The following is a 15,286-nucleotide window of genomic DNA, read 5'->3' on the forward strand; positions in this document are numbered from 1 at the left end:
CATGTTTATTAAATATTGAAAATTTGTGAAAGAGTTTAGCTTTATCTTTCACATCGAAAGGCCTCATTGTTTTAAATTTTCATTCAGTGGCATTGCTTCATTATCGTATATCGATTGTAGAACAACCCATTCTCGATTTAAAAGTCAAATATATTTGATGATATAACACAACTATATTTGTAATACATTTTTTTACATAATATAAAGAGGCTTAGTTAATTTATCCCGTGTAATACACGGGTTTCTAAAGCTAATTGTTTTAATAAAACTACAATTAATTTAAAAAAAAAAAATTTCGGGCCTAGCGAGGTGTCGGGTTTGTGGCTGTCGACCACCCTGCCACACTGTATGGCCGGCCTTGCCTCTACCATGTCATAACCCGGACCGATCCAACCAAAACCCGATAAAAACCAATCAAACCCCGATTATACCCTAACCGGCTCCTACCTGACCCGGTTCTTGACTTTGTTAACCAAACCCGCACGCCCGCTTCTTTCATGTTTTATAACACAATACTAGAGGATAAATAGGTGATTGTGTTAAGATTCAGTTAAATGTCTTTTTATGTAGTTTTAATTAAGTATTTTACACGCAATAGTCTCTATGTTAATATCTTCAAGTTTGCGTATGTGTTTTTGCCTTTTTGGTTATAAAACAAACTGAAGTGAACGAAGGTGTTCAATTTATTTTTCAAACAATGAACAAGTTATGAATATTTAAGAATCATTGCCAATAAAATAAATATATTTTTTTAATCCCAAAGCTCATCAATGATAACAAATTCTACCGTGATAAATTCACCATTACTGATTACATACGCCCTTTAGGATTTGAACTCCCGATCTTTTGAATCTGAGCCTTACCACTTACGAAACCTATTAACTTAAAACGAATTCAAATAGGTCATTACCATTACTACCTCCACATGTCACCACCTCTAGCCACCATAAAAATAACTATAGTAGCTAAAATCATTTCGATACTTTTATGCTTGGTAAAGCAACTCGTTTCAACTTAAACTCACTTTGTTCAAAACTCGCTTTTACTCTTAACCAAATTCCTTTTTCTAAACGCCACAACTAACTCAAAACCATTTCGACACCGACACGCTACTCAACCCATCCTTATACCGGGCTTACACAATCTCATACATATTACTTTTCTAATTTTCTTCATTATATACTTAATAAAAATGTAGTTGCTATAAAGCCTATAATATTGTGTAAATGCGAAATGGTAAAGCTTGAAAGAAAGAGAGTAAAAGTTGGACTTTGAGGTGAAAAAAATGGATCTACCTTTTTTTTTCTTTCCTTTTCCACTCCACAGTATTTGTTGTCTTGCTTTGCTTAATTGTCGGCTTTTATATTAAAAAAGCAAAAGTGATTCATGAGCAGTGGCGGACCCAGGATTTTTTGCCAATGGGGTCCCATATTTTCGGTGTTCAAATTTTTCGGGTCGGTCGTTGTTCAGGTCGGGTCGAGGCGAAGAACATAATAAAAAACAATATCATAATAAAACTTTCTTTTCAATCATCACTACCTGAACGGGTCAAAATGGGTCGGGTTGACACATAAACACTTTGTTTTCCCTTTCTTAAACATTTTTGAGATAGAACCTAGATCCACCCTTTCATAAGCATGTGTTGAAAACCATTAACTTAAACTAGTGAAAAATAAAACTGATATTTCAAAGTGTTTGAATGTTTCTAAAGAAAACCATGCATAAAGTTGAAAACAATGATATGTATTTTAGAGGTGTTTGAATGTTTCCAAAGTTATCATTGCAACATTAGCAATCAAATGATTTATTAACACTAAAAATTAACACAAAAAACCAAAAACTGAGCCTTGTAAGACTTGAACCCATGACCTTTCAAAGATAAAACAAGGGACTTTCCACCAGACCACATCAACATTAATAGTATGGGTTCCAAGTATTAAATCTTATGGGGTCCTAAAAAAATTTAATATACCGCTACTAATAAATTTTTAAAAAACATTGGTGTCCCGGGACCCCGATCCACACTATATGGGTCCGCCCCTATTCATGAGGCGAAACTGGATGCAGAAGTCACCAAAGTATTACTCCGTACTATTTTTCGGGTTAGGCTAAATGTACCCATCTGGTTGCTTGTCATACTCCCCATTGGAAAAATCAACTTTCATATTAACCCTTAAAATTATATAATTACCAAATTAGCACAAAAGTAAGGATTTAATATTATTTTTTTTACAAGTTGCGTTTTCTTTTTATGATTTCGAGTTTAGGGTTTTGGGTTTCGGTTTTAGGGTTTAGGGTTCGGTTTCGGTTTTATGGTTTAGGGTTTAGGGTTCGGTTTCGGGTTTCGGGTTTTGGTTTTAAGGTTTAGGGTTCGGTTTCGGGTTTAGGGTTTAGGGTTCGGTTTCGGGTTTAGGGTTTTTTTTTTTGGTAAAAGGGCAGTGCCCTTGGTAAAATTAACATAAAACAAAAAAATAAAGTTACAAAAGAGTGAGATCAAAGAGCTAGATAGGACATGCCCTCAAATAGAAAACTCTAAGTCCCGTAAAAGACAAACCAACTAGCCTACGTAATGTCCATGGTAGCAACATAACTTAACCACATAAACAAATAATAATACAAAGAAAATAACCAAATATTACTAGATCCCGCCATCTCCACTTTGGTGGGATGGTCAAGGCTTAGGCCTTTGGGTGAGAGTTCCAGGGTTCGATCCCTGGCAATGGCGGTTTATTGTAAATAGTAGGAGGCAAACTTAAACATTCAAAAAAAAAAAAAAAAAAATATTACTAGATCCCGAGGTGTCCAATGTGTCTTGATAACGTGATATAGTTGCAGCCCAAGTCCAAGAATGTTCCCATCCTCTATTGTACGGTGAATCATCCAGCCCAAAAAACTTGTTGTTCGGCCCAGCAGCCCAGATGCCATCTAGGTGTCCAATCCGATCACCCAGCCCACTCATCAATCCCATTCCAAACTTGTTGGTACTTCCATTCTGACCAGCCCAAGCCCAATCAGCTTCATACTTTCCGTCGGTCCAGTCCATGAACGTGGTCCTTTCCAGCCCACCACGAAACTCCCTAAAACCCAGAGCAGACCCAACTCTATTAACCCACTTTAACACTTCTCGGCCCAATTTTGCCTTGGCTTTCATTCCCTTAGCCCATCTCACTCTAGCCCTGACCCACTTGCCAAATCGTTCACCGCCAGCCCAGGCCCCCTGTTTATCTACCCGTGGTAACGTTCACGGCCCAAGTTTTGCACCTCATCCATTCTCTTAGTCCATCACAATCCAGCCCATGTCCATTTATCCATGCTTTCATCCCAACCCAGCCCACATGTTTAGACCTGAGTCCACTTCCCTCGTGGTTCCAACCAGTCCGCCCAACAACCACCACCAAATGTTTGGCCTTCAACTGACCAGACCAACACCCCTCCCCACTATCATTTGTATACCCCTTATTGGATCCATTCATGACCATATCCCACTGCCAAAAGATATAGAGAATTGTTGTACCTTTAGTTGTGGCATTAGATATGTTTCTTAATTTGTAATTCTTGATCTCATCTGTAGCTTGAGTGGTATCCATAAGCCTTCAACCCACTCGGTCCCCAACCCATAATCAAGTAACCCAACGGTCCCCAACCCATAAGTTAGCTCCCACCACCTCAAGCGAGGTTGACACAACTGACTCAAATATGTAAAAATAAAAGAGGTTTCTATTCCTATTAATGGTTTTCACATCATGGTTAGGTGCTAGGAAAATATAAACAAAGTTTGGGGTGGAAGTAAATGTCCTAGTCACCATGATGTGGTCCTTCCATAACACCTCGGCTAAATGGTTCCTCCCGAACCCTTTCCATCCTAACCACCAATCACTTAACGCAGAAGCAATCACCTGGGTTAATGTACCGGAACTTGTGATCACAAAAAATAAAAATAGGTTCAAATTTCCTAAAAAAGGGGTAAAAAAATAACCAAAAAATATGTGAGTTCTAAGGTTGGGGATATTTAGTAAGAGTACTACCCATAGGCTTTTCAGTCTCCTTATTCCTCCTAGTTCCCATAATTTCCTGACCCCCCAGATCCAAGTGGATCTCTTTAGTTCAAGTGAACTGGAAGACTCTAACCTTTGACACAAATGGACTACTAGGCAAGACACAATTACCATAGAACAACCGGGTTTCCCAACCGGGTTTAGGGTTTAGGTTTTAGGTTTTAGGGTTTAGGGTTTAGGGTTTCGGGTTTAGGGTTTTGGGTTTTTGGTTTATTTTGTAAAAGATAAAGTGGTAAAATAAGGATATTATAAATGCATATACTATTAAAATTAAAAAAAGATACTATAAATATTTATAATATTAATATTAAAAATATTAATATTAAAAAAATAAATTAATAGTAATACTTGATAGTTTTTAATTTGATATATGTAGTGGAGGTTATCAAATGAAAGTAATGTTGTAGGGATCAATATGTATATAAATAATGTTAAGAGCTAATTGTAATTTATGTAATAAGTTCAGGGGGGTATATTTAGTAAAAATGAAGTAAGGGAGGTACGTTTAACAGCACCCTATTTTTCATGAAAGAATCTAACAAAGGTGATTAGTAAGTATGAAATACAGTAAAATAGTGGTTACTATACTACTACATAAAATATAAAAAGTTTAATTAAATTTACATAACATGTTTGTAAAGAATATTTAATCACTTAAATATTCCTATAAGTTAAGAATATAATTTTAAAATGTTACATTGTTTATTAAAAAATAAAAAATTCCTATAAAAAATTTACTATATTAATTTAATTTACATAACATGTTTGTAAGGAATAGGAAAGTATTGCTATTTAATAAGCATGAAATATTAAAAGTTTATCACATATATAATTAGGGCCGGCCTTAGAGAGGAGCGATATGGGCGATCTCCACGACCCCCTCTCCTAAGAGGGACCTGAAATTTCTAAATTATATATTGTATATAATTTCATATACTAGGGTCATATTTACTTCATAATGTATATAGAAGTTATATATTTCATATTTCAGGGTCATATTTCATTTACTCGCTCCAGGTCCCGGAATTCTTAAGAATTCTCGAACACGACCTTGTATATATATGATAAAGTAACATCCAATCCATAGTTTATATCAATAAAATCCTTCGCGTATGATAGACAATACAATATTCAGAACAATAAGATATGATAATATATAACAAACCACAACACATTGGAACATTATATACTTGATACATGTGAGATTGGACTTTGGAGTAGGTGGTGGTGATCTCTCAAAGGGCAAAAGGACAAAAAGAGCCCACATGCACCACATTGATGAAACTCACCATCGTACTAAAAGATTCTCTCATCTATGTTTGATTTTTATCTTGGAACATATGTTTTACAAAAATAAAATCACAAACTAATCCATGATCTTTCATATTTACACGGTTATACCACCAAAACAACTATATATAGTATTCATGACTTATTTAGTACTTTGGTCATATATCAAAAGTGGAATATAATTGTGCGTGTGAAAATAGTCATCTTTAGTGGAAGGTTGTGTTGATAACATAATTGAGTGTTTTGAGTGTGATACGAGTCTTTCATCTTATAGACGTTTTGTACTTTAATTTGAAATAATGGTGCGTCTCATGTATCCTACATGGTAGATTGGGTGTGTAATATTGGAGAGAATGAAGAAGGGTCGTTCGATATGTTTTAATCAGAAAACTAATGATCAAAACATATATTTCGAAAAGTTATACCCTAGCCTCAGTTGTAGCTAACTTGCCTCATATTTCATTTTCATTACACATGATTGCATGACATCTCGCCATCAATGTATCGTTTTAAAAGCATTAAATTTTAAGATCCCAAATATTCAAAACATAAAAAGAGTGAAAAAATAATAAAAAAAAAAATACACAAAGACTGAGATGTGAAATGTTAAATAAAAATTTAAAGAGAAACGATTTTACACTTACGAAGATAAAAATTATAATACAAATGCTTTAATTTTTTTTTCTCTCAATAATTCGATACAAACTTAATAAAGCCGTAAAAAGTGAGTTTTATTCAAAAGTAAAATATCTTTAGCACCATAAACAAAAACGAGTTTTGTGTATACTTTAATAAGTCAGATTGTAAATATAGACACAAAAAATATTATGGAGTCCCAATTCTAACATTTTTTCATATCACAACCATAGGTGGGCAAAAACCGGTTATTCTAAGGCCAAAAATTCAAACGAACCAGTTTGTAATCGAATATGCGAAAACCAGTTTGGAATCGATAGAAACCATATTTTCCACGAACGAAGCCGATATTGACCGATTCGTGTCGACTCATCGTCGTAATGCTCGGGTTTACCAACGCCCGTGTTTCAACAATAAGGTTTTGACAACTACCCGCCGCAACACACCAGATAGAAAAACTAATTCGATATAAACTTTATTGAAACAAAGACGTCATATTGTAAATATAGATAGACACATAAAATAATGTGGAGTCCAATTCTAACATTTTTCCATATCACAACAAGCAGTGGGCAAAAACCGGTTATTCGAAGGTTCATAAATTAAACCGAAACTGAATCGGTTTGAAATCAATTATGTGAAAACCAGTTTAGAACCAATAGAAACTATATGTTCGGAACATGTTTGTAATTTTCTCCATAAAAACTGATTAACCGAACTCAAACCGATCGTAACTTGACACCGGTTTCAACACATAAAGTACGTTGAACTTGGTTGACCAGTTGTCCGCCATAATCGTTGCGTTTGTATTATTTACATTTTACAACATTTTCCCTTTTTACCCCTGGCCCCACCACTGTCACTCATATTTATCTTCTTCTTCTTCTTCTTTGTTACAGTCTCTCTCAATCAGTATCATAACATCCGCCATTGATATTAATTAATCAAACACAAACAAACAAACCATGAGCCGATTCAGCAAACTTGACATCATCGATTACCTGTTAACCGACTCATATCCATCACCTTACACTTCTATTCTAAACACTAGCTTCTTCCCATTCGAATCATCCATCACCACCACTGAGCTTGATCTCGCTCTTAGCTTTCCTTCACTCGATCTCGTTTCTCCCTTTGATGACGTCATCACTGACTTCATCCAGATCAAGCCCACTCGTAAAACTATAACCACCACACGACGCCTGCGACCTACAGCCACACGTTTAGAGCAACTGTACTTGAAGTCACTAGCCGATCGAGTGTCAGCACTCGAGCTAGGGTTTGGTGATGTGTTGGAACAACAACAGAAAGCTGTTAAGTCTGATAGGAATAGGAAGTACACGTGGACGGCTGAGATTAACAGTGGCGAGAAGGACGGTGTGGATCGGAAGTATAAACTGACGACGGAGATTAAAGGAGGGAAGACGAGTAGGAAATGGACGGCTGAGATTAAAAGGAAAGGAGATGATGTACGGAAGTACACATTCACTGCGGCGAATGCTGTTGAAGAAGATGTTAATGTTAATGTTAATGAAGAAGAGAAGAAGGATAAGAATAAAAAGGATAAGAAGAAAGAGAGCGGGCCGAGGATCGTTGAGATCCAAGGCGTACCGGATCACGGCACGGTTCTGTTGAAACAGGTTTCTTTCGTTGGTTAGACCTTTAGATTTTATCATTTGGTTGCTATTTTAGCATGTTTGTTAGTTTATTTTATTTTAGCTGATTTACGGAGTAAATTAGTAACAATGTGTTGCAAATATTGGCCTCCTAGGCGCTAATCGGACCCTAAGCACATCCATTTTGGCTAATTGGAAGCTCTAGACTTCTCGTTGATTAGGTAGTTAGTTAGACCTTTAGATTCTATCATTTGGTTGGTATTTTAGCATGTTTGTTAGTATATTTTATTTTAGTTGATTTACAGAACAAATTAGTAACAATGTGTTGCAAATATTGGCCGCCTAGGCGCTAATCGGACCCTAGGCGCCTCCATTTTGGCTAGCCGGAGGCTCTAGGCGCTAGTCAGTCAAAATCGGTACTAGTTGGATAAAATTCGGTCCAAATCACCCAAATCGCGTCGATCAAAATCGGTCATAGTCGGATAAAATCGGTCCAAATCAACCAACTCATCCAAATCGACACAATATGTCCAGTAGCTATTTAGTGAAATGCGGTAAAAAATGTCCTAGTCGGATAAAATCGGTCCAAATCGTCCAACTTGGCCCAATATGTCCAGTAGCTTTTTAGTGAAATGCGGTTAAAAACGTCCTAGTCGGATAAAATCGGTCCAAATTGTCCAATAGTAGCTTTTAGTGAAACGCAGCCCAAAAAAATCGGCCCAAATACACTTTTTGATATAGTTGAAGGTTAGATGTTTGAATTTTGAACTATTTTAAAGTATTATATTCATTTGATGTGTATATAACTATATATATATATATATATATATATGCTTCTAGTGACTTCTGCAACAGTAACAGCAAAATGTAGTGTGATAGAGTTCATGCTAAGTTACCATTTGATAGCAGCAGTAATTTAGAAATCAGAACTCTATATATCAAGATCTGTGTTAGTTACTTGGTATGAGTTTGTGTATTCTGGCAGGCCTTTGCTAAGAGGGTGGAGAAAAACAAAGGGAAGAAGAAGGAGTTATCACCTCAAGATGCAGCCATGTTGATACAGTTGACTTTTAGGGCATATCTGATAAGGAGGTCTCAGGCTCTTCGTGCTCTTCGTGAGTTGGCTATTGCCAAGGGGAAGCTTAAGGAGCTCAGAGCTTTGTTCAACAATTTCTCTTATCGTCGTCGGGTGGCTCGTGATGCAGAGGAGAAGCAGAGGTTTTCTGAGAAGATTATTGTGCTGCTTCTCACTGTCGATGCTATTGAGGTAAAATTCGTTGTCTTTTTATGTTGTCTGCTATGAAACTATTAAAATGGGTAAATTGTAAGTTTATAACTCTTGTTGAATGGCAAATTTTATGTTCAAAGTAGTCTTAAAATGTATATGATTCTGATAGCATGGTAAGAGTTATATATTGTTGATTCAGTAGCTTATGTTATTTGTCATAATCCCAACATCTTGCTTTTGGCTGTGATTCTCTTTCATATTAAGTGTATACCGTCAGTTTTTTCCAAAGATTTTGACTTTAATGAGCTTGATTAGGGGTGGCAAATGTGACCCATTGGGTTGAATGAGTTGTATTAAAATCATAAAATGTATATAATGGGTCAGAATGGGCCAAACTAAAAAAGAAATTGATTGAAACGGGTTGACATTTCTCGAGGTTTTTTTTTCCCTTGTGGAACGAGAAAAACGGTTGAAACTTTTTTATTATTTTTACTTTTTTTAGTTTTTGATTTATATTTCGAGTCATGATTTTTTAATTATTTTTTTTGAATTTTTTAGTTTTTGAATTTTTTTTTGAACCTCGAGAAATGTCAACCCGTTTTGACCCGTTTCAATCAATTTCCTTTTTTTAGTTTGACCCATTCTGACCCATTATATACATTTTAATTCAACCCATGGGGTCACATTTGCCACCCCTAAGCTTGATACTTGATAATGTGAACTTTAGTTTATCGTGCTAGTTAATATTTGTTGCTTGATTTTGTTGACCCTTTGTTCCAAATTAGATGTGGAACTTTTAGATTTATAGTACTTTAAGGTTCGGTCCAATCAAGCGAACCTTTTGGCTTAATCTTTTAGAAAAGTTTTGTTTCTTCGATGCAAACTACCCTTCCATACATGATAATTTTTCTTCTCGCGTTAAAGTGGCTAGTCATAAGTCGTAAATCTTGTAACAAAACAGCTTTGGTTGTAAATGGTTATATGAATATTAGAAACCATGACGAATGTTGTTATTTTGTAAATTTTGATCTTAAAGTTTAGGGATGTTAATTATTGTTTGCAAAAGCAGGGTGCTGATATCCTAGTGAGGGCTGCGAAAAGGTCGATGGTGGACGAACTTGAAGCAATGCTGGATGTGGTGGACCCACAACCAGGAGGGGGTAAATCTCTATCCTTGAAGAGGAGGACATTCGACATGCCAGATGGTGTGATCCAGAGGGAAGTAGCCGAAGGAGTGGCTCAGGTCGTTCGCTTGATTGAACAGGAGAATTCTGAATGAATCAAGGTTGTTTGTAAGTCTTAGGACTATGAAACCCGAGTTGAGTTTGTCATAGGTTGCTGAGTGTTTTTCGGGTTTTATGTAGTTTCATATTGTGTTATTGCGACAATTCTGTATGTTTCTTTGCTTGTGCGACGTTAAGTCCTGTAACCGACCCATGGTAATTTGTTTTAATTAAGTTGACCTTTTTCGTGTACGTTTTAATATTGTAAATTGCTTTTTTTTGTTTACACGGCAAACTCATACACCCTTAAACCTACTCGTAAGTTACACCACTTGTATATGTTTCTCATCTAACTTGTCAATTTGAAAATCGAATGCGAGTAATCAAGAAAAAGAAGTTTGCCATCAGTTAATTGGATGGAGACCTGTTACGCTACTTAAAAGCATGGTGGCAGTAGTCGCTAGGCGGTGCCATGTCGGTCAAATCGAAAGTACTCGGCCTAATCGGGGAGTAACCGGGAATTACTCGTCGAGTACTTGTACTAGGCGGCATTTTTTCAACCATGCTTTAAGCGTCAAATGTTAAAGGTAAACCCAAGCGAGAGTATTCAAGGATTGCTCGTCGAATACTTGATACCTAGGCAAGATTTTACAACCATGCTTAATGGCCATCACATGTTAAAAGTAAAATGTAAACTCAGTGCGTGAAAGCCAATGCATGTCCCAATAATAGAGGAGCTAAAGATATGTGTAGTGGAGGGGCTACAAAATGGGGCATTTTGTATCATAAGTGGGTTTTTGTCTTAGGGGTGTTATGGTATTGTAGCCCTATATATATATATATATATATATATATATATATATATATATCGGATGGTTCAAGAGAGAAATGATATTACTGCAAGAAATGCGAGAAATAAATACGGGCCACTAGTTTTGTTTTAAGTTTTAAATCCTTAAAGCTAAATAAAGAAAATATTAATCATTCTCTTTCTTCAATTAATATAATTAATAAACCATAATACTTATCTACTTAATTAATATAACTAATTAAATTATTATAACTGAAAAATATTAAGAACTCATTTATTTTTATAACTTATTTTTTGTGTCTTAAATTTTTATCATACACAAGTATAATTTATTCATACATTAAAATTTCTTTCTATCCAAAACTAGTTTCTTCCAACTCAATATATTAATATCCATCAACACATACTTACATTATAATGAATAATACCAAAAAATTATTTTACATGTGTTTGCATTATATATCAACAGAAAACATACAACCTACACAAAAACGTATAATCAACACTTGTTCAAAGAATAAGACAACATATAACCTAAACACGAAAAACATATAACATACACACAAAATTCATCATCAATAAAATACACACGCACACGAAAACATATAACCTACACACGAAAATTTTATCTTACACAAATACAATTTATTCATACATTAATTTCTTTTTATTCAAAACCAATTTCTTCAAACTCAACATATCAATATCCATCAACACGTAATTACATTGTGATGAATAATAAAAAAACTATCTTACACATGTTTGCATTAAATATCAATAAAAAATATACAACCTACACAAAAACATATAACTTACACTTGTTCTAAGAATAAGAAAACATATAACATACATAAGAAAAACATATAACATACGCATGTGTAAGATATGTGTATCTTTGCGTAGTTTATATAATTGTTGAAGTCGAATTATATATGTAAGTTGTATGCTTCTTGTATGTTGTACGTTTTTATTGCTCAAAACAAGTGTAGGTTATATAACTTTGTGTAGGTTGTATATTTATTGTTTACATTTAATGAACACATTTGTATGATATTTTTTTTATTATTTATGAAAATAATTTTTATAGGCATACCAATTGAAAAAAATATATATTATGTTTTGATATTTAGTGTTAAAAAACACGTTTATATATGCTAATAAAATGAGTGGAATTTAATTTTTTAATATAAAGAAATTGTATTATATGAATAAATTGTTTTTATGTTGAATAAAATGAAGAATGTGTAAATAAAAAGTAAAACTAAAGTAGTGTTTTTATCTTTTTAATTATTATAGTTAAATTAGTTAGATATATTAATTAGAGTGAGATTAATTATGGTTATATTAGTTGTATTAATTGGAAAGAGATTGCATTTATTGTTGCATTTACATCTTTTTTATTTATTTTTAAATATTTAAAACCAAAAATAAAACTAGTGGCTCATATTTATTTCTCGCATTTATTGCAGTAATATCATTTCTCTATTGAACTTAAACATATATATATATATATATATAAAGGATCCAATACAATAATCCTTAATCGTACATTACGTACGTGACTCGTATCCCCGTCGATTTCAAATAACACGCGGTGGCAATACTGTAATTTTCATCAAATCTAATTCGCTGCTCCCATCGATTCCGTCCACCTTCACCATGACCGTTCAGCAATCCGTCACCATCCAACGATTATGTCCACCGTCGACCATCCAACTATTCCGTCCACCGTACACCATCTTCCTTCGTCACGACTTGTTCACATGTCAGTTGATAAAATTGACCAATTGAAATTGAAATTGTTGAACTAATTGATCAATTAAACTTTGAAATTGGTCCAATTAATCATCGATTTGAAGTTTCAATTGATCAATTTTGAGTTTTGAGTGATGGGTTTTAACTGAATGTTTAAAGTTTTAAGCGCCATTTGCAGAAACCCAGTTGCAGACGTTCCATATTTTGTTCATATGATCGAATCGATAATCGAATTGACGGTCGATTGATAATTGTTTGATGATTACGAGATTATATGAAGTGATTTCAGTGTTCAATTTCATGTTACAGGTGTTTAATTTTTTTTTGTTAGTTTAGAAGTTCTTACCTTCTAAACCTTTTTGAACACCCAAAACTTCTTTGAACGTATTAGAACGTTTAAAAATGTTCATTTTTTTTAACACCCAGAACTTCTTTGAACGTATTATAACGTTTAAAGATGTTCATTTTTTTGTCAAAACGTTAAAAATGTTCTTTTTTGTCAGAACGTTTAAAGGTCTTCACTTTTGTTTCAGAACGTTTAAACATAATATTTTGAACCCTAATCAGAACTCGATTGAGTGCATTATTTCTGCAATTCCATAATTGATTGATGTTTTTGTTAGAACTTCTAAACCTTTTTGTTAGAACTTCTAAAGTTTTGGTACAGAACATCTAAACTTGAACGTTTAAAGGTGTTCGTTTTTTGTCAGAACGTTTAAATGTACAGTCTTCAGTTTTGTTTAACATCTAAAATAAGTTGTAACTGTAAATTGAAGGCTCAAATTTGTATGATTAGGCGGAAAATTGAAGAACAAACAACAATCGTTTGTTTAATTGTAAAAAAAATTGACCGATTGTGTTTGAAGTTTATTCGCAGGTAGCAAACATTTTTAGGTTTAGATAAGTCAATTTAATGTCAATCTGTAGATTAATTTGATATGGATCGACGTTTAAATTATATTGATATGGATGGACGTCCGATGAGTCAATTGATGAATTAGATCGTAGAATTAGATTTAGGTTATTTACGATTATGCCACCGCGTAAAAATTAAATCGACGTTTATAAAGCTCGCGTACCTAATGTACGATAACTGATTATTGTACAATAACCCACCCTATACACACATATATATATATATATATCACACACAATATAATAATAATAGAAACAAAACATAAACTGGTGACAAAACTCATTACCCCCACCCCTATCGCCCCTATTAGCGCGGGTGGGGGGATGGGGGATGGTGTTCCCTTCAAATATCGCCCTCATCGCCCCTCCAATATCATCCGCTACAGAGAGCCTAATGAGTGTAGTTTTCCTAAAAAAAACTTCAATATATTACATACTTTTCTTTTAGAACATCAAGTTTTCTACTCCAAAAGGTAAACCCCCAAATTAGATACCAAGGAACAAAATTATTATGGAAACACAAAAAAAAGATTATTAAGGAAATAAAAAGAATATTTTTAGATGATATTAGGCGGTTCGCAATGGGCGGGGGTTGGGTGGCTTTCGGGTTGAACACCGCCGAGGGGCGCTAACTTAGGGGCATCGGGGTGGGGGGGGGGGGGGGTCACTAAAACCGGCGCTATGGGGTGAATATGTGGGCCCTCCTCTAAGTTCAATGGTCATATAACCATTTTAAATAAAAAAAATTCTCTAAAATCACACACACACACACACACACACACACATAATCCCTCATTAACTAAATTTCAACAAACATCTCATTCACTTCTTTAAACTTATAACATTTTCTCCAAAATTATGTATTCCGATTCATATTCGACACCCGACTATTACCTAGATCCCGACGTTATTTCGGATTCGGTTTCATAGGATAACGCGATATTTAGTGCGATTCGAGAGGCTGCCCAACTCTTAGTCGAGCATTGCGAAATCTCACAATCACGAACGAGACAACCTCATCTTCAACGGGACCGTGTAGTTCTCATGACCGGTTGATAAGAGATTATTTTTCGTCGGACCCGATTTTTGATTCAGAACGATTTTGGTGCAGGTTTCAGATGTGTTGCTAAACTATTTTTACAAATTGTTGATGATTTAGAATGAGTTGGTTGTGTGTTAGTAGGTTACGAGGTTCTGCATTCCAATCATCTTATAATCGTTCGTTAAGGGCTTAAGCACCCGAAGTTAATATAACGTGTGTTTTGAAGTCTAGCGTGTGTTGATTTGTGTTTGTTCATCGCTTATATTGAATCACCTTGTTGTTAGTTTCCACCTAACAATGAGTTTGTTAATATCACATTGAAAGATCCTGATTTGGGACTTACAATGTCTTAAGGGGATAATTGACTATTAAAATATTTTGTGTCAACGTGTTCACCAGCATGCGTTACTGACGTATTTTGTAAACTGTTTATAGGTAACCATGAGTAGGTTTTTGAAGATGGAGGATAGTCATTAGACGATCTGATGGCTAAAATGAAGTTTTAAAATTAAAATAATGTAAATTATGTCATGTTTCAAACACTTTTGTACCAACTATCGGGTGTTTAATTCCCGACTTTTGAATTATATTAATATTTTAAATCAAGACTTCCACTTTACAACCTTAAACTCTGATAAATTCACAAACAAGTATCAACTATTGGTCACACTTCTAGGTCCTAAATTGGGGTGTGACATCTATCGTTAGCCAACCG

At 34.6% G+C, this 15,286-nt stretch overlaps 1 protein-coding gene across 1 annotated transcript; it reads left to right on the top strand.

Annotated features, from left to right (window-relative positions):
- The first annotated feature begins 6,891 nt into the window (after positions 1–6,891).
- LOC143620722 (uncharacterized) lies at positions 6,892–10,292 on the top strand. The gene is made up of 3 exons (XM_077092349.1): positions 6,892–7,621; positions 8,583–8,864; positions 9,895–10,292. Exons 1-3 carry the CDS (start codon positions 6,947–6,949, stop codon positions 10,102–10,104), a joined length of 1,167 nt encoding a protein of 388 aa, XP_076948464.1. The 5' UTR covers positions 6,892–6,946; the 3' UTR covers positions 10,105–10,292.
- Positions 10,293–15,286: the final 4,994 nt, after the last annotated feature.

Source organism: Bidens hawaiensis, unplaced genomic scaffold, assembly GCF_021521415.1.
Source record: "Bidens hawaiensis isolate Kalapana, Puna unplaced genomic scaffold, B.hawaiensis_p1.1 tig00002631_1, whole genome shotgun sequence".
Lineage (NCBI taxonomy): Eukaryota > Viridiplantae > Streptophyta > Magnoliopsida > Asterales > Asteraceae > Bidens > Bidens hawaiensis.

Excerpts from the sequence above, each read along its gene's own strand:
- LOC143620722 (XM_077092349.1), top strand. The coding sequence starts at position 6,947 with ATGAGCCGATTCAGCAAACTTGACATCATCGATTACCTGTTAACCGAC. Across the intron at positions 7,622-8,582 it reads GCACGGTTCTGTTGAAACAG|GCCTTTGCTAAGAGGGTGGA; the intron begins GTTTCTTTCGTT and ends GTATTCTGGCAG. Across the intron at positions 8,865-9,894 it reads TCACTGTCGATGCTATTGAG|GGTGCTGATATCCTAGTGAG; the intron begins GTAAAATTCGTT and ends TTGCAAAAGCAG.